We start from the raw sequence: 23,744 nt of genomic DNA on the forward strand, positions 1-23,744 counted from the left end.
AAATAGAGATGAGAGATGCAAAATAATGCCAATTTGATAAATCTGTACTATATTAAAAAGAGAGTTCTCAATTTCAAATTGATTTCAAATCAATTTCAAAATTGAGTGGCAAATTTGTGATTATAATAAAATTATTAATGTGAATTATTTTTTATTTTTTATATTAAACTAAAATATTTATCTTAAATTATAGTATTTTTTTATTATATTTAGAATTTTTTATATAAAAATCAAATTAATATAAATTTTATATATAATAAAATATAAAAATATTTTCCGTGCGTTGCACGAGTGCAAATGCTAGTTATGATGTAAACGTTAATTTAGTAAAATAAAATAATTTCATTCCATTCCTAGAATTTATTTTTAGATACCAATCATTAGGAATGGAATCATACAAGGAATTACTATTCCATTCATTTTGTATTCTTTATGCATACCAAGCAAATGAATCACCAAGGTTTGTCATTCCTTTTCTCCCTTCATTCCATTCCCACCCCCATTCCATTCCACCCCCATTCTATTCCATTCCTACATTCATTCCATTCCACCCCCATTTCATTCCATCATACCAATCACCTCCTAAGTGATTATTCAGAGAGCGCACGGCTGCGAGTGCACAGCAGGTGTTCGAGGAAATGCCAAAAAGATAGCTACGTGTTGACGGGTGAAACCCGTTTAAGTTATTAGAGTCGATTAATCATTCCTTCATTTTTTTTTAGTGTAACAATTTTCTTCTTGATAGAGCTTAGAAGTCGATTACCCATAGTAGGTTTATTTTTGGGTTATTATTTATTTCAGTAAATTTCTTTGTTTCATTTCAGCCTACGTAGCTCTGTAGGTAATTTAAATAATTTACTGTGTAAAGCAACTTTTTAAGCAAGATTAATTGCTATATTCAGATTTTCATGCTCTTCTCATTTACTCATGAATAGTATCCATGATGTTCTAGCTAGGTTCTATTCAACTGCAAATTTTGTTCTTAGACTTTGGCCATCATTCCATCATATGACTGCGCGCATGATTCTTTTTCTTTCTATTGCAGAGATTATTTTTTTTGCCTAATCATTTTCTTTTACCCTCTTTTGCCATGACTTATTCAATGTAAGAAACTTTAATGCATCGTTGCCAATTTTTGTAGGTGTATTGTTTATGTTACAATTTAAACTTTTACTATTTGCTTTTTTGTAGGTACTTTAGTGTAAGGCATATATACACTTGTTTGATTCTTTGGGGGTGTTGTCATGCAACTTTGAACTTTTCTTTCTTTGATATGAAAATCTCTAATTAAGATATCTTTACCCACATGATAACGAATTAATATGGTGGTAGGTATTAATTAATTGCATGGCATCAATATCGCCTTCAATGCCTCATAACTTAATTATTTGTGGTACTATGGAAAAGATTGATTTAATCGCACATATATAAGTAAATAAGGCCATGAAATTGAGATAGTGGAATTTGATTAAGATGCTACAGCGTCCATTTACAACAAAGTAACATAGATTCTCATGAAGGAGTCTTGAACCTAACAACGGACACGTCTCTGCGAGGCTTAAGATTAAACGTCTGTGGAGCGGGAGGTTGAGAGCCGTCGGGGAGAGTGATGCTGGCCTCATATTCGCCGTGGAAGAGCGAAGCTTCAAAGGCTCCACTGCGGTCGGTTTTCCCGTTAGCATCCGGCACCCTGATGAACTCGCTCATGAACTTGTCGACGGCGTCGCCGGCCGGCAAGTTGTTGTAGTCGTTGTCGGTCAAGCACATCCTGAAGCATGAGATATTGGGCCACACTGCCGCCCACATTATAATGCCGTTCACATATGGATGCGAGTGAAGCTCGCGCAGCAGCGGCTCCACATATTTAACCTGCCCAAAGTAATACACGATTTAGTGTTTATAATTGTAATAGTTTGATTCATAAGTTGAGAAAAACAGTTACCATCCACGCATTTTGTTGGGTGTTGACATCAAACTCCGTGATCCAGATGCGCAATCCGGTGGCATGAAGCATATCAATCGACGCCCTGATGAAGGGGTAGTTTGGCTCAAGTATGAAATGGCCTTGGAGGCCAATCCCTAGAGGACCGCCGTAGCCTCCTTCTCTGAGCTGGTCGATCTTCTGCAGATATTGCCACGGGTTGGCTTTGGACTGGATGCTGCAATCCTCAATGACATTGAATTCATTGAGGAAGGGGATGGGATGAGGGTCCAGCTGCCGGAGGAGTCTGAAGACGTCGGTCCCGTTGTTGGTGACATTGCTGTACAAGACGTAGTGCATATTCTCGTTGATAACATCCCAGTGGATGAACTGCCCCTTGTACTTAGTCACCACCGACTTGACTCGCTTGAGGACTGCCTCGCGCAGCTCCTCCGGCGACAGTGTTTTCTGCCACTGTGCCTGGAACTGGTTGTCTTCCCACAGTATATTGTGGCCCCGGAGCGTGATATGGTGCTTTTTCGCAAACTTCAGCATCGCATCCGGGACCGTGTAGTTCACCACCCCCGGGGTGATTTCGGTGAACTGCCTGAAAATTTGAGTTAACACAAAGAAAACAACATTGTGTTAGTATGACCAGATAAAATCAATGTGTTAGGTGAGATGGAACTAATAAGAAAACAACAGTGAGTAACAAATTACCATTTGAGCTCGTTTTCAAAAGCGGAATATTTGAACCGTTTCTCCAAGAACCATCTCTGGTATTCTTGGTTGTCCAGGATCAACCGGTTCATGTTGCAGCCAAAGGGGAAATGCGGCTCGTGTTGTTTGATCAACACAGCCGCGTCAGCCACTGGATTTTCCAATGGATCAACAACTTCAAATCTCACTTTCCCCTTGCGCACCTGCATATCATCATATATACCATATCATCTCACATATAATTAAACACAGATTCCACATTAATTAATTATGAATTGTACCTTTTCAAGGCTGTGAGCCTGGTGGCAAGTCCACTCTTCTTGCGTGAACGGCTGCACCGAGACGCTATCAACCCACATATCAGATCCTGTGGAGTTGGTCTTGACACACAACCAAAATAAATTAATGTTAATTAGAGATAATTGAAAGAGAGAGAGAGATTGAGAGAGAGAGACCTCAAAATGGAGCTCGGCTGCTTCAGTAACGTTGACATGGAAGCCACCTTTGAGCATGGTCCAGCAACCGGCTTTTGCCACAATCCAATTAGCGGTTTGGTTGCCGGTGCTCGTTACTATCTTAACTTGCACCGCAACTTCTCCCACGCTAACTTGGAACCATGCTGCAAATTAATGTTAATTAGTATTCTTTTTCAATTAATAACTTAGTGGTAGCAACAAAAAGTAATTAATTAATGAACTACCTGAAACGGTGTACAGTATGTCTCTGTCAACGTTGAAAGCCTGAGAAAGGCCGTCGGAGCGTGGCGTGTGAATGTTGGAAACGACTGCGTAGCTATTGCCGCACGCCGACTTGGCAGTAGCTATTGTAGCGTTTCCAACTGCCGCCCATCCCGTAAGTTCATCGTTGAATTCTGAATTCACGGCGATTCCTCCATAGTATTGCGGCGGCTTGGGCTTCGCCACACACTGACAATATTTCATTCATTATTTTAATTGCGATTGCGAGTAATGGAAGAAGATCATGCATGTAAAGGAACAGATTGGTAGTAACAAAATGCATCAAGTTAGCTAATTACGTACCCCAAGTGTGTATGAGTAATCATAGGGCACCGCATAAACTTCAAAAACTGACCAACAAAAATTAAAATATATAGATGTCAGTTTATATATATATGATCAGGAAAAACACAAAGAGATCGAGAGACAGACAGAGAGAATAATATGTACCAAAGAAAAGAGAGAATAGAGTGAAAACAGTGATCAGAAAAGCCATTTGGACGATGGAAGTTCAAATTCTTCTTCGGCGGAATCTCAAGGCAAGAGAGAGAGAGAGAGAGAGCTTGAGGATTGTGTTTAAGAAAGCTTGAAGGGGTGAGGTAGAATATGCTAAGAATGAGGCCTCTTTATAGAAAGGGAAGACTGAAGCATTTCACATATATGTGTCTGTTAAACAGAGAGAGAGAGATCATAAGAATGAAGAAGATGGAGTCGGTGTGTGTGTGAGAGAGCGAAAGAGAAGGAGTGTGTGTGGTTCGATTGATGAGCAGTCTCGTCCTTCCCCTTCCCAATTTAATTTTGCTGTGAGCTCTCATTGCTGTGCTGGCCTCTACAGGTGTGAAGTCTGTGTTTGTTTACATTTACATTATAGCTTTCCAAAAATAGAAAAATGCTAAGAATAGATACAACTTTAGCATTTAATTAAAAAAAATCACAGTCTCCAAACCTTAAATATAGAAATTTTCGATGTCAAACACCATGTATTGTATTTATGTTGCCTTCCAATTTTCAATGCAAGCATGTGAAATGTTTTCCTATTTCAGTCTACCCATCCTGATGTGTTTTTCATTATATATAAAGAATTAAACTATCGTGTGGGATTATTTTTGAAGAATACACTAATTTTGACTCAATTATGGTGTTAGATAAATTTATAAAATGTTTCTACAATATTTCCCGTAACAAAATACACTTTTGTGCAATTTTTTACTATTAGGAAAACTGTATCACGTGTTTTTTTTAGCACGTCAATAAAATTGTTGTCTTGCATTCAGGGCCGGTCCTGTATCTCACAGGGCCCTAAACAAAAATTAAAAAATAGGCCCTTATAATTTTTTTTTATATCGACGAAACAACAATAATATATTAACATAAACTTTCTCAACCAATTATTCAAAAGAGTTTTCAATCAAAAGAGAAGAAAAGATAAGTTACTAAGAATTCAACATTAACGGTATGATCTAAGTGAAGAAAAGAACTTTCATAAGACAAAGCTATGTAAATAAATACTTTATAATATGGTTCACCATAGCAGCAGTATTGAATGCAATCTGTCCTCACAATATCTAACCAAAACACAATTTCTTGTATATCTAGCAAGGATAAAAAGGACAAAAATATTAGGATTTTATAAAAAATAAATAATATGAAATATTGATAGAACATACAATAAAAATTAGTTTAAAATAGAGATAAGTTTCTTACTTTATCTAAATACAACACGTATTATAGTTTTAGAGGCAAATATATTTATCAAGTTTGTAATCTGACTGATCAACCAAATTTCTTTCAATTGATAACATAGCCAAACCAAAATTAGTTTAAAATAGAGATAAGTTTCTTACTTTATCTAAATACAACACGTATTATAGTTTTAGAGGCAAATATATTTATCAAGTTTGTAATCTGAATGATCAACCAAATTTCTTTCAATTGATAACATAGCCAAACCATTCAACCTGTCTTGCGACATAGTTGATCGTAGATTCACTTTTTGATTCATTTTTTTTAGGAATGTTTTTTCAGTTACTGCATATATTTTTGGAATACTATTTGTTAAAAAAAATAATATATATATATATATATATATATATACTATATATATGTATAAATATCTATAAATTGGGCCCCCAAAAATTTGGGGCCCTATGCGACAGCATGTTGAGCATGCCCTCAGGTACGGGCCTGCTTGCATTGTATGCACTAACTATAGAGTCAATTAATGAACACAAATACTCTTGTGCAACCGGTTGCACCGTGCAACTGGTTGCCAGAATGACACTACTTCATTCGAGAATTGACACTTGAACATTTCCGAATGACACTACTTCAACATACAAATGACACTTGAACTTCAACATACAAATGACACTTGACTTCAAGTGTCATTTGTATGTTGAAGTAGTGTCATTCAGAAATCAGTTGCACAGGAGAATGTCTCATTATTGAAATAGTAAAGCAAACTTTATTTTCTTAATTACCATAACTTATGTTCGAATGTCTAGATTATAACAAATTTAGCAAAAAAGGGACCCTAAAAAAACTAATAATAACAATGTGTGAATTTATGATGACGATAAATACTTGTGTAGGTTACGACTCATATCATTTAATAAAGTCTTAATAAGTTGAGTTATATTTATAGATGCGGGACGAAGTGATATCATCACAGAAACGAAGATTGAAAAAAGAATAAAAATATCATACAAGCATGAGTACATCAAAATCAAATATTGTGATGCAAATCATAATTTTGTTGGTGGTAATGCAAAGTGTATCACAAGAAATAGAGGCGTGGGAAAGTTGGCTGGTTAAGGACTTGAAAGGATGCTACAAGTATTGGCGGCCAGTATGCAGAGGCACTTTCCCTCTCAAAGGCGTTTGTTGTGATGTATGATACTTAGAAAGAAGATTAGTGGAGATTGTTATTATACAATTGTTGAAGACTTAAGAACCCATAACTCTTGCGAAGGAGGATCAAGTAACGTTTACAACATTGCGGGTGCGCTTTGGCAAAGTTGTTTCCAAGGAATATATTGAGATCTCTCCCATCTCGTCTTTACATTTTATTATTTTTATTATTAAATTTGTTGAAATATGAATGATAACATTTACGAAAGATTTATATAAAATTGAGAGTGGTACAGTACTGCGTATAACATGATGATATGCATTCATCTACTAATATCAAAGATTGTAACGCTAGAAAATTTATTTTATTCAATAGTGAATTTTAATTTTGATGTGAGCTCTCATTGCTGTGCTGGCCTCTACAGGTGTGAAGTCTGTGTTTGTTTACATTTACATTTTATTTTTATGATATTAAATTTTATTTATCTAGGGATTTAAGTGTTTGTTTACACTTTCATAAAATTTTATTTTGTCAAGATTCGGAATGAATGTGTCAAGTAGAAACTGATACAAGTGTGACTGTTAGTTGGCGGTGATATTCAGAAAATAAAATTAAAATGAAAAAAATAGATACGAATATGCGATCAAATATTAGTTGTTACTTGTTAAAGTTGGTAATAGTAATTAGAGGTTCATTCTAGTTGAAAGGCTTTATTTCTCAGTGCATCGAATATTCTTAACAATATATCGAGATGGATTTAGAGATGAAGCAATTTGGACTACGGTTTGCTTTATAGTTGCAGTGCAAGAACAATATATGTCCTTTTTTATGTTTATAAACATCAAAAAAGACATAAGTATTAATGTATTATTATAAAAATACAAGCATGGCATCCAAGCTATAGATATATTGTCTTTCTTTAAGTCGTGACTTATCAAAAAAAAATTCCATAACTAGAAACGATGAATGAATTGATGTGAATGTTTGATCATAGGGTGGTTAGGTGTCACATCAAGTATATAATTTAACCCATCCATTATGCTTCCCAAAAATAGGAAAATGCTAAGAATGGGTACAAAGTCAGCCGGTTCTGAATTGAAGCTCAAGAATTAAAATGTTTAATAATTAAATTATTTAACATGTCATAAATTATTAATATACTATTATTATAAAAATGTAATATATGTTGAGAAACCTAGCTAGTATCATTATTGAGAAATTAGTATATGTTCATGAAGATATATTGTTCTGGCTAGTACATGCATGGCATCCAAGCTATAGATATTATTTCTTTCTTTAAGTCACTTATCAAAAACATCCCATATCTAGAAACGATGAATGACTAGACGTGAATGTTTGATCATAGGGTGATTAATTAGGTGTCGCATTAAGTATTTAATTTAACCCATCCATTATAGCTTTTCAAAAATAGGAAAAGTGCTAACAATAGGTACAACTTCAGTCGGTTCTCAATTGAATTAGCTCAAGAAATCTTTAGATTTAATCTCTTATTTGTACAAACTTGTACGGATTTATTTAACATGTCGTACATTATTAATAGAAAAAATACATCCGCGTGACCATTTTAAAGAAGGAAACACAAATTTTGGCCGCTGATTTGAAAAACACAAAATCTGATCATATTTTATGCGTTTCGCCCAAATTACCCTTTTACCCGTCGGTCGCGCTTATTTGTGTTGCACGAATGATACTAGTGACCATATTAGTGTCAATAGTATCATATAGTCGTACTGATAGATTGTTTTGTCTTATATAGATGAGTGCAGTCATATGACCATTTTGAACACTTCCCCATATGATTTTTAGATTCTCCATTTAGGCTTTAATCATCGAATGATACTTTTGGCACTAATATTACCATTTGTACCAAAAGTACCAATTTACTTGATATTTTTATAATTTATGTTGGTACTTTTGACACTAATACTGTCATTTGTGCCAAAAGTACCAATTTACTTGTTTTTTTTTTTTTTTTGCTTTCTGTCTGTACTTAATTTTGGCACTAATATTGTCATTTGTACCAAAAGTACCAATTTACTTGTGTTTTTTTTTTCTATTGGTATTTTTGGCACTAATAGTGTCAAGTGGACCTAACCCGCGCGCAAACTCGAATCTGGTCCGCCTTAATTAAGGGCAAAACAATCCTAAAACGTAAAAAAAATTGCTAAAATTTGTATTTTTTAGATGAGTGGTCAAATATTGAGTTTCATTGCTCAATATGGCTATCTTACACGTTGACTCTTATTAATATATTATTATTATATTAAGTGCGTTAATATTTCATACTAATTTTCTTAAGCTTTATCATATTTCTCATTAGTACGCGTAATTCATTACTAAGACAATTTTTTTTTTAGTTTTCCAAAATTTATAATTTGATTTTATAATTATATATTCAATTTATTTAATAATATTTTTAGAAATAATATAATTTTAGAACCCCGGCCCCACCACCACCACCACCACGCCCCCCACACACACACAAAGAATTTACAATTTTAATAATGCATAATTCAAAATTCAAACCAGACACAAATTATGAATCAACGTTAAACCTAATGCATTGTCTTGTGTGTGTTATTATTCTTATGAGTATCTCTTCATTAATGTGAGATCATTATTCATCTTTGTGATGTGACTTTTAACCGTAGCATTTGAATTAAAAATAAAAATAAAAAAATAAAAATCACTGTCTAAACCTTATATAACTGTAGAATTTTCAATTTGAAACTCACCATATGTATTGTTACCTTCCAAGCATGTGTGAAATGTTTTCCTAGCTATTTCATGTCTACCCACCATGATGTGTTTTTCATTATGAAGATAAACTATCGCGTGGGATTATTTTTTAAGAATACACTAATTTTGGTGTTGGATTATGTTTCAAAAAAAATTTGGTGTTGGATTAATTTATAAAATGCTTCTACAATAATTCCCGATTTACACTTTTGAGCAATATTTTGACAATTAGGAAAACTGTGTTACATGTTTTTTTTTTTTTAAACAAGAAAAAGAAATTGGTATTGTACGTACGTATTAGCTAGCTATATAGTCAATTAATGAAATAACAAAGCAGCCTTTTTTATTTTTATTTTTTGAAGTTTAACAAAGCAACCCTTATTTTCTTTACCATAAGTTTGGTTCGAATACTTTATTTGGTCTCACTATATACTATGTCTAGATAACAAATTTAACAAAAAACGACACTAAAAAAATAATAATAACAAAACCAAATATACAACATTGTTGAGGTACATCCGTCCGCACCACATGTAGACGGATCAAATTCAGCTCAAATCCGCACCCGACCCGGCCCAAACAATTTTTTCGCCAAAAAAAATTTGGTCCGTTTTTTTTTACCAACATAAGTGATACTTTTACTGACAACAAATAACATTTTTATTAAATAAAAATGATACTTCGCAAATGATATTTTTTATAGAATCAAATGATATATTTCAAATAACACTTTTAATAGAGTGAAAATTTAAAATGTCCTATTCTTTAAGTTCTATGGTAAAAATGCTCTCTTTTATAAACATAAGCTAACTATGCCCTATTCTTTAAATACCCTTTGATTTGATGAGTTTGCTTGGTTTTCTATGAAAGTCTTACACATTTGACCGATTTGACAGCTATTGGTCATAAAAAGTCAACGATTTAACAACTATCAGTCAAGAATACTTATGAACGATGGGTGGCTAGATCATGTGTCCGCCTGGGCAGACACATGATTTTATCGGGCGGACACATGATCTAGCCACCTACCGGTCATATGTACTCTTGACCGATAGCTGTCAAATCGTTGACTTTTATGACTAATGGCTGTCAAATCGATCAAATGTGTAAAATTTTCGCCAAAAACCAAGCAAACCCATCAATATCAATATTGGTATTGCACGTACGTATTAGCTAGCTATATAGTCAATTAATGAAATAACAAAGCAACCTTTTATTTTTTTTATTTTTTGAAGTTTAACAAAGCAACCCTTATTTTCTTTACCATAAGTTTGGTTCGAATACTTTATTTGGTCTCACTATGTACTATGTCTAAATAACAAATTTAGCAAATAACGACCCTAAAAAATAATAATAACAAAACCAAATATACAACATTGTTGAGGTACATCCGTCCGCACCACATGTAGACGGATCAAATTCAGCTCAAATCCGCACCCGACCCGGCCCAAACAATTTTTTCGCCAAAAAAAATTTGGTCCGTTTTTTTTAGCAACATAAATGATACTTTTACTGACAACAAATAACATTTTTATTAAATAAAAATGATACTTCGCAAATGATATTTTTTATAGAACCAAATGATACATTTCAAATAACACTTTTAATAGAGTGAAAATTTAAAATGCCCTATTCCTTAAGTTCTATGGTAAAAATGTCCTCTTTTATAAACATAAGCATTCTATGCCCTATTCTTTAATTAAAGGGTAAAATAGGTACTTCACATAATTAGGGCATAGAATGCTTTGTATGATAACTTAGGGCATTTTTACAAAAGAACTTAAGGAAGTTGACATTTTTGCCTATTAACACCTTTTAATATATACAAACAATGCTTTGCGCATAAAATAAAATAATAATTTTATAAAATCAAATGATACTTTGCATAAAAATAAATGATATATAACACTTTTAATTAATGCATGCAAATAAAACTTTTAATACATACAAATGATACTTTTGAATAAGCCGATTAGGGCAAAAACAAAAAAAAACAAAAAAAAAAAACAGATTGAATCGGTCCAGACCAATCTGAACTGGTTCAAACCGGACAGGTCGCACCCGAGAGAATTTGTAATTTTCTTCTTTTATTTTCCTTTTCTGATGTAATGGTTTTCAGGTTATAATAGTGTGTTGATCAATATAATCCAACAATGCATTTCTACAATACAATGTCCTCGAAAACAACATAAATTCACGGAGTTGCATTCACTATCATAAAGTAATTAATTAGAAAATTAATTGAATTTCTTCTTTATATATCGTGGTCAGTAGACTTTAATTACATTAAATAATTTTGCTACCTAATTTTGTTTAGGGTTTCAAGATTTCCTTATGGCCACATAGTATTAAATAATACTACTATATATGAATCAACTCCAGTTATATTATAAATTAACGGGGGGGGGGGGGGACAGCGCATTGCTTACCACCAGGCACCAAGTAATGAATATATGGAAGAATGAATTAATCAATTTAAAACTTATGAAATATATATACTTTAAGACTTACTACATAACACACGAGCCTCCTATGTAGAGAGAAAATAAATAAAAATAGGAAACTATATATATAATCGTACATCAAATTTTTGTCATATTTATAAAATACTAGTAGTAATTTTTTGTGCAGAGTCATTTGTACAATGCAAACCATTCATATATTTTAATCGAACATTTATAAATATACAGTATATGAGTAATTTGCACCATGCAGCTATTCTGAAACGAACCATGCAGCTATTCTGAAATGATCCATTCTAAAATTAAAGATTGTGATAACTTTCATGATTCTTTCATTACATTGATAGGAGAATAATTCTATATATCACTAAAATGGCAAAGCAATAATTTCACGAATAGACCCATAACCACCTTTTTATATTTATAATAATCTTGTACTACTTTAGGATCTTTAGTTAAACCAACACGCTTATATTAATTAACACAAACAATTTTAACATAAAACACTTTTTTACCTAAACAAATAAAAATAATTTTTATTTTATTTACTTAAAAGAAATGTTAATTCAAATTAGACTTTTGATAAAGTTTTTTTTTTTAATAAAACCACCCGAAGATTGAGGGGTTAGGCAGACCCCAACCTATAAATAACCATCAAGCAGTATCTCATACATGATGTTGCCCAAAAGTGACAGCACCCAAAGGAGATAACAGGGAAAAGAAGAGAAGAAACAAGCTAATGACAACCAAAGGATTAACCAAAAAACAAATACTCGTGTGCGTGTGTTGGTCAAGCGGTAAGAGATTAATGCCTAAGGCCAAAGGTCTTGGGTTCAAGTCCTTTGTAACGCGACCTTTAAATTTCTTTATTTAATACTGTTAATTTATAAAATAAAAAAAAAACAAATACTCCACCCAAAAGGCAAAGCAAACAGCATCAAAAAAGAAACATGCCAAAACAGACTACTTATCATCATGAAAATGAAATCTAAAGTTAGGATAACCAAGCAGGTTCATCCTAATCAGTAACCAGAGCAAGAAAATGCCTAAGAGTAGAGAGACAGTCAAAAGTAGATAACTCCTAAGCCTGGTATCCTCGACGTGTCATGAAGTCGGTAGGCCGGTTTCTGTCCCGATGGATGTGAAACGGACCTATCGATGCAGAATGAGCTGCCGAATCGAGGCTACAGTATGGCGAAATATATTGAAATCTCTCATCTCGCCTTTACATTTTATTATTTTTATTAATAAAAATGGTTGAAATATGAATGATTGAATTTTCTCTAGCGATATATAGCGCAATGATAGAACTCAAATAGTAGAACCACTGTTTAATCAATTTATCTATAAATAGATTAGTTGTGTGGTTATTATGATATTCTTTTTAAGAGGATACTGTATTGTCCAAATAATAGGGCTCAATGGCAATTATATCCTAGTAAAAGAGAATGATAATTATAAAATATATTTTAATTTAATCCCAATATTATTTTTCAGTGCCAAAGACACAATCGGTAATCGAAGATAAACACCCCAAATTCTCATTGTACGTCAACTATGTTTCCTGATGGAAAATAATAATGGGATAAAAGAAAAAATATTTTGTATTCATTGATTTGTATTCTCTCTATTATCTCTTAATAATATTTTACCTGAAAATACTCTAGATATGGCAGTATGTCAGTATCCCATCTTTATTTCTCTAATTCTACGTTCTTTTATGTATGCTGGAATAAATTATATAGATATTGAAGTTTGCGTACGTCAACACTAAAATGACAAAGTAATAATTTTATGAAATTAATTAAAGAAATTTTCACCAATAAAACATATACACTGCTTCACATTGGACAAAGGTGTCATCACAAAAAAAGGAAGAAAGGTAGGTATAAGGTATGGGCATCACTTTATAGGATTTCTTGAAGGCATGTTCACTGCCAGGTTCTCCAAAAAATACCATGTTACGTAATTTAATCAAATATATGAATCAACTTCAATTACATTATAGATAGAAAAAAAAAAAATAACGGCCCAAGTTGCTTAGCACACAATTAATGGATAAGTGGAGACTAATTAATTAAAACAAATAAAATATATCATAAAGTTAATTTTCAAAGGAAATTGATATTTGGAGTATTTTCAAATCATGCATTAAAAATTCCTCGTTAGGGGAGACTATTCGTTGATAGAAGGTATAGATTATTTCCCTATTAAGACATGATATTATTACAAAGGTGTAGAAGAAATCTATTAGGTGATACTGAAATCTGACACATCAGAGCATCCGCATCGCCTACACGATAGCGGCCTACTCATGTAAGGTTCGCATCGTGTAAGGCGATGCAGCCCTCCCTTACACGAGGGCTACACGTTTTAACGTGTAGCCCGCTCGGCCGTTAAAAATAGGCGCGTGTTTTACACGCGCCATTAAAAAAAATTAAAATTCAAATTTTGAATTTGACTGCCTCGATTTCCGAGATTTTTTTACCGTTATATTTTTTTTTCCTTTTTCTTTTTTATGTAATTTTTAGGTTTTTTTATTTTAATGAAATTTTAATTATTAGTAAAATGTTTTATTTAGATTTGAGCAATTAAATTTCAGTGAAAAGTATAAAAATCAAAACTAAAAAAATTATGTAGGCTATCATGTAATCCCAATGCAGCCTCTTTACACAATGTGGTCCTCCCTCATCAAGTTAGCTATCATGTAACCCCAATATGGATGCTCTCATGCATTAATATTGGAGTAATACATATGCAGTTCTGTATATTTATCATTATTGAGTCTAATTAATCCGAATTTTCCATTTCAATATGAGGTTGTTTTCGGAATAATTACCAAGCTCGGACAAAAAACAAAGAAGTGCTAGTTTACACACAAATGCTATAAAAATATGAAAGTAGAGTGTCATATGCAGGTTTTGAAGTTTTGTGACCAGACAACGAAATATTACTCAATTAATAATACGTTTTCCCATTGATTATGAAGTCGGGGTTCAAGCATCACACAAGATCGATGAAATACGGAATCAACATGTCAAAAATAATAACGATCAAATAAGCAAATAAAATTAATTGTGATAGGCGTTAGAATCAATATCCAAAATAAAGAATGGCTAGGGTGGTTTAGTTTGCCTTGTCAAATTGAATTTGCCAAAATTATTCAATTGACAATTATTAATGCATGTGATGTGACTGGCAAAAGAATTACATTCTCATTATAAAAAAAAACAAAAACAAAAAAATTAAAATAGTACTCCATTCGTTCACGAAAAAGAGTTCCATTTAGGATTTGGCACGGATTTTAAGAAAATTATTAAAGTATGTGTAAGTGGAATAAAAGTACAATTTGTAGAGGTAGTATTAATACAAAAAAGTAAAATAAAAGTATATTTTTAGTTAAAAAGTGAAATAAAAGTACAATTTATAGTATGATGTGATGATTTAAAAAGTTAAATGAAACTTTTTTTATAGACAAAAAAAGGGGTAAGTATGATTCTTTTTCATGTGGATGGAGGGAGTAACTGATTTCTTGTGGTTGTAAAAATGTTGTGGCTTTTTTTTTGGGGTTTTAGTGAGAGAAAGGATGATGATGAGGACTGAATCTTAAATGATCTCATTATGCTGAATATGGTGCGCGTGAGTTGTAACTCAAAAAATTATGTTGTGGCTTTTTCCTTTTTTTGGTGGGGGGGGGGAATTGTACTTTGAATGATTTTTGGCTTGATTCACCCAATTTTTAGTTAAATTCGTTTTTGTCCCTTGTTCTAAAATAAACCAAAATATAATTTTGTTTTATTTAAAATTTCACGGTTGAAAAGGAACATGAAATAATTTATATATCAAAAATAGTTAATTAGATTAGGATGAAAAAACATAATACGAAAATTAAGTCAAATTAGGGCTTTTAATGCGGTCTCAAGTGGGCCATGAGTCGAATTCGGATTCTTACTTCCAATCCAAAAGCCCAATTTTGGATTCTTAGTGGATTCAGAAAATCCCTTGTTGGGTCTCCCTTCACTTAATAAAATTTCATTATCTGCTTTAATTAAAAAAAAAAGTGATTATCTACATGCTTATTTGTTTCTCTCTCTAAAGCCACTTGATTAAAAGATAATTAAAATATTAAAAAATATACTCCCTCCGTCCCAAATGAAATGTCCTGTTTTCCTTTTTGGTTTGTCCCAAACGAAATGTCCTGTTTTCTTTTTGGGAAAAAATAAGGGATAATAAGTGTCTAATTAAATTACTAATTTAGTCTTAATTAAAACCTTAATCTCTTAAACCTTAATTAAGTTACTTTATTGTAGGACCCACTAAATTTTAACTTTATACAACACCACTTAATACTCTGATTAACTTGCTCCTTAATAACCGTGCCAAAAAAAAAAACAGGACATTTCGTTTGGGACGGAGGGAGTACTATTTTATCCATATAATTAAAAAATTTAATCTTAACAATTTAATTAATTATTATATATAGCCCCATAAATTCTAAATTAAGAAAAACACGTGAAGTTCAACAAATTTAGGCCCACGGAGATGTAAAAAGTAAAAACGTAAGAATAAGTAGCTAGTTGGATGATAAACTAATTCCGCAGAGCCAGAGTTTGGCTCCATTGTTGCCTATAGAAATTACGAGTCAATCATTCAATAATTAATTATTAGAGTTGATAAATTCATGATTAGAGTATATATAATTTTTTATAACTTCAATTTATAGTTATAAAAATGAATTATACTTTATTATCATAAATTTTATGTAAATTATAACAAATTTGATAGTACCTCACGAGTCACGAGTCAGACATAAAAAGAAATTAGTACACGTGTTGAATCCGATCGAATAAGAAAAATGCGAAAATTGCTCATTCAAAAGACGCGTCTACATTATCAAGTCTTATCCAATCTGTCGTGGTTGAAATTTGAAGATGCATAAATGAATCCAATTTACACGTGCAAGTAATTTAATGTAGCTGGGAGAATGGGAGTCATTAATGTTGATGCAGACATAGAGCTCAATTAAACCTCAATTAAAGCCTGTAATTTTAGTCATGTGTGTATTTTGACTTGAAAATTCTCGAAAGGCATCTGATACGTGTCACACTCCTAGCGCGTTATATAGACATATTGTGTAGTCCATATTTTGATCTATTTTGGATTTTTAACAAAAATTTTGAGACGTCGTAATAAAGTCATCACATTTCAATTTTTTTATATAAATAAAATTTCCATTCGTTTTGTTACTGAAAGTTGGCATATCAAACTCTACTAAAGCAGGTTACATAAATTTTTCGGCGATTGAAAATATTTGGAAATGTTAAGTTTTCAACCACTTAAAAAATGATGACATAATTGCAAAATTTCAAGAACAATACTAAAATTGTAAATTTCAACCACTTAAGCTTTCTCGAATTTGAATCGGAGATCTTTCATCTTTCTCCGTCGATGCCGATGATTGAAGATTATATGAATCTGAGGTGAAAACGGAATCGATGGTTCCAGAAACGGATTCTTGGCTGCCGAATCTGAATCGGAGGACTCTCATCTTTCTCCGTTGATGCCGATGACCCAAGTTGTAATTTTTACCCACTCAAAACAACTTTATCAGCTTTCTTAGTACCCGTGTCGGCACCCAAATGGGGTACTCTTTCGTGGACGGAGGGAGTATAATTTTTGCATAAAATTTTATTTTGTCGAGATTCGGAATGAATGTGGCAAGTAGAAACTGATACAAGTGTGAGTACTGTTGGCGGTGATATTCATAAAATAAATTAACAATGGAAAAAATCGATACAAATATGCTATCACATATTGTTAAAGTTGGTAGGAGAAATTAGAGGTTCATTCTAGAAAAATTTAAAGGCTTTATTTCTCAGTGCATCAAATATTCTTTACAATATATCGATATGGATTTTGATATGAAGCAATTCGGACTACGTTTTGCTTTTATGGTTGCAGTGCAAGAACAATATATATATATATAGGGTGCGATTATTGGAGAACCACACTTATCGTGAGAACATAAGAACCATTAAAATCAATGCATCTATTATATAAATTAATGCATTCGCTATTAAATTTAATGCATCCGAAAATAATAAAATTTTTGCTCCCTTCAGGATTTGAACTCAGGATCTGCATTCATCCACCAAGATGATGCATCCACCGTAGATCTTGATGATCGAATGGTTTAAAATGGTTCTCTGTTCTAATTTTATTTAGTGGTTCTTATTTGAACCTCTCCCTATATATATATATGTGTCTTTTTCTATGTTTATAAACATAAAAAAAAAATACATTGTTTTAAGAAAAATATAGCATGAATAAAATTTAATGTTATAAAATTGTAGTATATGTTGAGAAATCTAGTAATCATTATTGAGAAATTAGTATATATTTGTAATGACCCGCATTTTTATTTAATATGGTATCGCGATAATTAATATCACATCTTTTAGTAAATGAAACCCAGTTGCCAGTTATATATGAATCCAGTTTATGGTCCTGATTTTTTTTTCAGAGACGGAGTTATTATTTAGCTTTATACTTTTATAACGTATGAGAAAAACGTGACGAGAATTATTGAGCCATTCAATAATTTATTATCCAGTTTAATAACTGACTTAGCAAAGTCAAGTTATTAATTTATATGCGATAGAAATATTATTTCTATTATTTACTTGGAAGTCGTGATCTAATTCCGAATCATAAGAACGAGTTAAATTAGATATTTAATTCGTAGAGAGCTATAACGAAGCGTCGTTATTTAGTAGAAACCAATATTAGTTTTACAAATACTTGATTAATTAATATTAATCAAGCTAGATGATTTTTTTATTAGTAACTTCAATACTTTACAATCATCATTATTCTTTCCACTCCCTAATGTCTCCTACACTATCAACATACCATAGCATAATTTAGACCTCAAGCATGAAGCATGTATATACGTTGACCACATGAGTAACATCATAAGCCTCTTTCATACATAGCATAATCAATCAAGAAGACAACCAAATCAATTAGCAAAAGCAAAAGCTCTTCAATCACCAACTCCACTCCACCAACTCCACTCAATTATTCATTCCCTTTATACTATCAGCCACCACCCTTTGCTCCCCACCCAACAAATGCAATCAGCCAACAAATACAGTTTTCACTCTCAACTCATCTCATCCAAAAGAGAATCAAAGAATAGCCCAGCTCATTCAGCCGAAGCTCACAAGGTAAGGCTGGGCTTCAATGATTTCATTCCATTTGATTAGCACCTGCATTAACACAAGAATCATTCATTTCCTCTTTGCCAGGAACCTTAAGTTCAGTTACTCCAGTTCAACAAACAACAATATTTAACCAACAACACATTTCAAGGTATTGATTCTATTTCAAATACCATTCCAGTAAGCATTCATATTAAAGCATGAGCACGATCAGTTTCAGTTTTAATTATAGAAGACCTTATAGACATATTGAACTTAGTAAACACCCAACTATGCGATTGAGCAAGTGACAGTCTTATGTAGTTTTAATCGAGCACAAATTGAGATGTAAGCAAAACAAGAAGATTTCACCTTGCCTTGTCCAGTTCACATTTACGAATCGATTGAGTCGAATTGAGGGAGTTACTTAGCTTTAGAGAGGGCGGGGCTGCTGCCCTGTTCGTTCAGACCAAGATACGTCCAGTGGGCGGCAACTCGCGGGGACCGAAGCATCACCGGCGTCGAGCGGTGAAAGGCAAACGACTCCCGACCTCACGACGACCCTCGCCGATTCTGGACCAGCAGCAACGTGGCTGAACCGAGAAGGGACGACGCCGGGGAAGGAAGACCGATCGGATTTGGGGGAGAAAACCCGGTTTGAAACTTCAGGGGAGAATTAAGGCTTTGCTTCCCCTTCATGGTTGAGACGAGGGGAGAGATGAATGCGGCTAACGCCGGCTGAATCGCCGGATTCCGGGCGAAGGAGCAGCAGCGGTGTTCTAGATTCTAGGGCTCGATTTTGGGTTCCACGGGTGAACTGAAGAACAGAGAGAGAACGGCGCCGGGGTTAGACTCGTCGCCGGTCGAAGCCAACCGAAGCAGATGGCCGCGGATCGGCCGAGGAGGAGGAAGCCGGCCGGATTTGAGAGGTGGCCGAGCGTAGGCTTTGAAGAAGAAGGAGCATCGGCTCCTTGAAGAGAGAGAGGACCGAGAGTTTTGAAAAGAGAGAGAGAGTGGGCTTGATTTTGTTTTAATAATTTTGGGCTTCCTTTTATTTAAGTTTGGGCTTTCATATTTCATTTGTTTGGGCCTTTTCTTTTATTTCGAATGGGCCGACTAATTTTAGAAGAAATGGGCCTTGCTTTATTATTAATTTGGGCCTTGTTTTATTTTATTTCAGTTGGGCCTTGTGTTATTTATTTGGGCCGAAGACTTTTAAGTTGGGCTTTAATTCTTTTAAAGCTTGGGCTGAAGTTACTTCTTTTAATTAAGCCTAGCAGTATCTATTTTGATGAAGCCCAATTACTTATTCAGTAAATGAGCCGCCCAGTTTATTAATTATGGTTTTTGGATTTCAGACTTTAAAGCGAGCTATCATTGCTTATTTTTATTAAAGACACTGGTTTATTTAATTAATTGGCTACTCTCTTTTGAGCCGATTAATTATTTGAGATTACATTAGTAATTATGTTTCAATCGAAAAGCCCGATAATTTCTACAAGGTCACACCTCGATTAAAGCCGAGTTAGTTCTTTATTTTTTTTTTGATCTAGTACAAAGGCGAGGTTTATTTTACTTTTAGAATATTTCGAGGAGGAAGGAAGAATCACAGCTCTATTCGACCACGTTATACGAGAATTAGTTAAATCTATTAACGAGGATTAATAGTAGAATTCCCGATTATCGCTCAGAAGATTAATTCATGCATACCAGATTCATGCATAGTTAAATTACGCTTTCTCATTATTTGAGAATTTTCCTCGAGGCAATGTCTTATTTTATATTCTCGTGATTAAGGTCAAGCGCGAGAGTAAGAACTACACAAGGAGTTAGAGCACCTTAGCAAAACTTTGCTATCAGGTGGGCAATTTCTTACGCGTAAATAAAATGCTATGCATGTGTTATGCTTTATAATGCAAATTGGATCTTCAAGTATGGTATGCTTTATTATGCTTTACGTTAAATGATTTACGCTTGATTACGCTTATTTACGCTTGAATGCTTTACGCTGATAAGTTTATGCCTGTGATTGATGCTTGCGTCTGTTGGGGGAGGCCTCCCTCAACAGTACGATGCCGTGTCCGCTGAGGAGGGCCTTCCTCACGGCGCGATGCCCGTGTCCGCTGAGGGAGGCCTCCCTAGCGGCGCGATGCCAGTATTCCAGTGTTATAGCGTCTATTGGGGGAGGCCTCCCTCAATAGTACGATGCCGTGACCGCTGAGGGAGGCCCCCTTCACGGCGCGATGCCCGTGTTCGTTGGGGAAGGCCTTCTCCACGACACGATGCGTGTGATGATTGTTAATGATGTTATGTTATATGCTTGGCAACTGCCCACTAAGTACTCTTGTACTTAGCCCTTCGATGTTTATGTTTGTGCAGGTTGAGTTGTGATGGGCGATGAAGTGTTGCTGAGTGGAGTTTTTGTCGAACTTAAAGTAGGCTCAGAAAGGATACATGTCTTCATACATGTATCTCAGTTATGCATTCCACTATAAACACTGATTATTTCAGTTACGCCTTCCGTTGCAAACTCTGATAATGTTTTAGCCAAGCCCCCAACGATGTTTTTTTTTTCCTTTTAAGGAATATAACGCGTATACAAGTTCTTTGAGTACCCTTTTTATGCGAACTATGCCTTTTTCCTTTTTAAGGAATATTTCACGCGTATCCAAGCTCTTTGAGTATTCTTTTATGCACCCCTTTCTAAACCCGCTTCGTAATTTCCCTTCCCCAGTCATGGTTTTCCCGGATTAATTATCCTTAATTAAGGCCGGTCGTGACAATATTGATGAAGATTGTTATGGCTCAAATTTTTAGTACATGCATCGCATCCAAGCTATAGATTGTTATGGCTCAGTTTTTTAGTACATGCATATCGCATACAACAAAAGAAGAAACGTTGAAAAATACCACTAATGCGGTTGAACATATCAATAATTTTATTGAACGTTTGGGGTTTTTGAAGTTCGAAACTTGGATACATTCAACACAATTATCAATATGTTCATCAAAAATCTCGATGTAAAATTTAATCTTAATTATTGACCGTTCGATGAATTATGATCAATGGCTGAGATGCTTATCTATTCTTTGAAAACATTTGCTTCTGCATAGTATATATATATATATATATATATATATATATAGGGAAGGATTACCGTGAAAACACTTATTAAAATAAAAATAAAAACGTTTTTCAATGTACAAATTTTATGTAGAACACGTATGAATTCATCTAACAGGGTTACGAATTGTGAAAAAAATAAATTTTTGCTACCATTGGGATTCGAACTCACGACCACGAATTTATCCAATAAGGTTACGAATCAACCGTAGATCTTGATGATCTAAAGGCTGAAAATTATTTATATTTTATATTTTAAGAAATGCTTTTATTTTAGTCATCCCCTATATATATATATATATATATATATATATATATATAGGGAAGAGATCAATAGAGAAGCTAAATATTCGAGAGAAGCAGAATAAATTAATAATTTTACTGAATAAATCAAGAGACAACATGAATAGATATTCAGTGAATAACACACATTTATTCCATTTAGTAAAATTGTTGGCGTATTCAGTAAAATTATTGACTTATTCAGCTTCTTTGCTTCTCTTGAATATTTAGCTTCTCTATTGATCCATTCTCTCTCTCTATATATATATAGAGGGAGTATCCTGTAAGAACTACATCTTTTTGTGAGAACGGAGAACCATGAACAAATACATAAAATACATCAACAAAAGACAGTAAGACATAGATATCGTTGTTCAAGTGTTTTTTATTTATAAACAAATACATAAAATACATTAACAAAAGACAGTTTGATATGAACATTTTTATTCATATGTTTTTTATTTATGAACAAATACATAAAATAAATGAACATGTATTTTTTTTCATGTATTTTATATATTTGTTCATGGTTCTCTATTCTCACAAAAATATGAATTGTCACATGATTCGTTAAATAAATAAAGTAAATTTTAAAAATCGTGTAAGAGAGATCTTAAACCCAAAACCTCATGTATTGGACTTAAACTCCTATATATCACTAGGCCAACAGTACACGCGCACCAAGCTATAGATATTTATGTCTTTCTTTAAGTCACTTATCAAATAAATCCCATAACTAGAATGGATGAATGGATGCGAATGTTTGATCATAGGGTGGTTAGGTGTCACATTAGTATTTAATTTAACTCATCCATTATAGCTTTCCAAAAGTAGGAAAATGATAAGAATAGGTACAAATTCAGCCGGTTCTCATTTGAAGCTCAATAGATCTTCAGATTTAATCTCTAATTTGTACAAACTGAATTGTACATATAAAATGTTTAATAAACTATTTAACATGTCGTAAATTATTAATATACTATTATTAGAAAAGTGCATTACGATCGATCATATGTTAAGCTTTATCATATTTCTCATTAGTAGATATATAACTACCATTTGCAACCCCGTGCAATATACGGAAAATATTTTTATATTTTTAAATTTATATAAAATTGATATCAACTCAATATCATATTTATAAATATAATAAAAATTAACTTTAGTTAATTAGATATATTTGAATATTGAAAAACAAAAATAAAATAAAAAAAGAATTCACAATAACAAAAAATGATATTATGTAAAGACAAAAAAAAGTAAAAAATAAAAAATAATTACAAAATAGATTTATTCAAAAAAAGATGATAGAGGAGAGAGTTTTTTTTTAAATTAATCTTTAAATAAATATAACTTTTATATTTCAAATAAAATATTTACATAAAATATATTAAATTAAAGCTCTTATCGTGATCTTTAATTTGATATGCATATTAAAGATATTGAATTAATCGAATTCCATAATTTTAGAAAAATAAAATAAAATAAAGAAATAATAAGTTAAAGGAAAAGAAAATAAACCTTTTTATAGATTATAGAATTGTAAATAAACCTTTCGTGAGTTAGTGGGCTTAAATACTTCAATGAGATATGTGAGAATGTGAGTGAGAAATAGTGGAGTTGTGAATTGATCGTTTAATTCCTAACCTTCGTATTAAAAATATTTTCAAAATTTCATTTGAAAT

At 32.9% G+C, this 23,744-nt stretch overlaps 1 protein-coding gene and 1 long non-coding RNA gene across 2 annotated transcripts; one reads left to right on the forward strand and one right to left on the reverse strand.

Moving 5' to 3' along the window:
* Positions 1 to 1,428: 1,428 nt before the first annotated feature.
* Positions 1,429 to 3,984, reverse strand: LOC130992320 (endo-1,4-beta-xylanase 5-like). The gene is made up of 8 exons (XM_057916903.1): positions 3,829 to 3,984; positions 3,682 to 3,728; positions 3,342 to 3,567; positions 3,097 to 3,260; positions 2,923 to 3,021; positions 2,642 to 2,844; positions 1,943 to 2,528; positions 1,429 to 1,869 (listed from the first exon to the last, which is right to left on the reverse strand). Exons 1-8 carry the CDS (start codon positions 3,872 to 3,874, stop codon positions 1,513 to 1,515), a joined length of 1,728 nt encoding a protein of 575 aa, XP_057772886.1. The 5' UTR covers positions 3,875 to 3,984; the 3' UTR covers positions 1,429 to 1,512.
* Positions 3,985 to 17,906: 13,922 nt separating this feature from the next.
* Positions 17,907 to 21,309, forward strand: LOC130993497 (uncharacterized). Its single transcript, XR_009091682.1, has 3 exons — positions 17,907 to 18,825; positions 20,451 to 20,513; positions 21,033 to 21,309. It is a non-coding gene; the product is annotated as an uncharacterized LOC130993497 (long non-coding RNA).
* Positions 21,310 to 23,744: the final 2,435 nt, after the last annotated feature.

The sequence above is a fragment of the Salvia miltiorrhiza genome, chromosome 1 (assembly GCF_028751815.1).
Source record: "Salvia miltiorrhiza cultivar Shanhuang (shh) chromosome 1, IMPLAD_Smil_shh, whole genome shotgun sequence".
Taxonomy (NCBI): Eukaryota; Viridiplantae; Streptophyta; class Magnoliopsida; order Lamiales; family Lamiaceae; genus Salvia; species Salvia miltiorrhiza.

Bases quoted from the DNA above. Each gene is read 5' to 3' on its own strand.
- LOC130992320 (XM_057916903.1), bottom strand. From the start codon at position 3,874: ATGGCTTTTCTGATCACTGTTTTCACTCTATTCTCTCTTTTCTTTG. The intron at 3,729-3,828 runs GTACATATTATT...TTTGTTGGTCAG, and splicing joins TCTATTCTCTCTTTTCTTTG to TTTTTGAAGTTTATGCGGTG. The intron at 2,845-2,922 runs GTACAATTCATA...GATGATATGCAG, and splicing joins AGGCTCACAGCCTTGAAAAG to GTGCGCAAGGGGAAAGTGAG.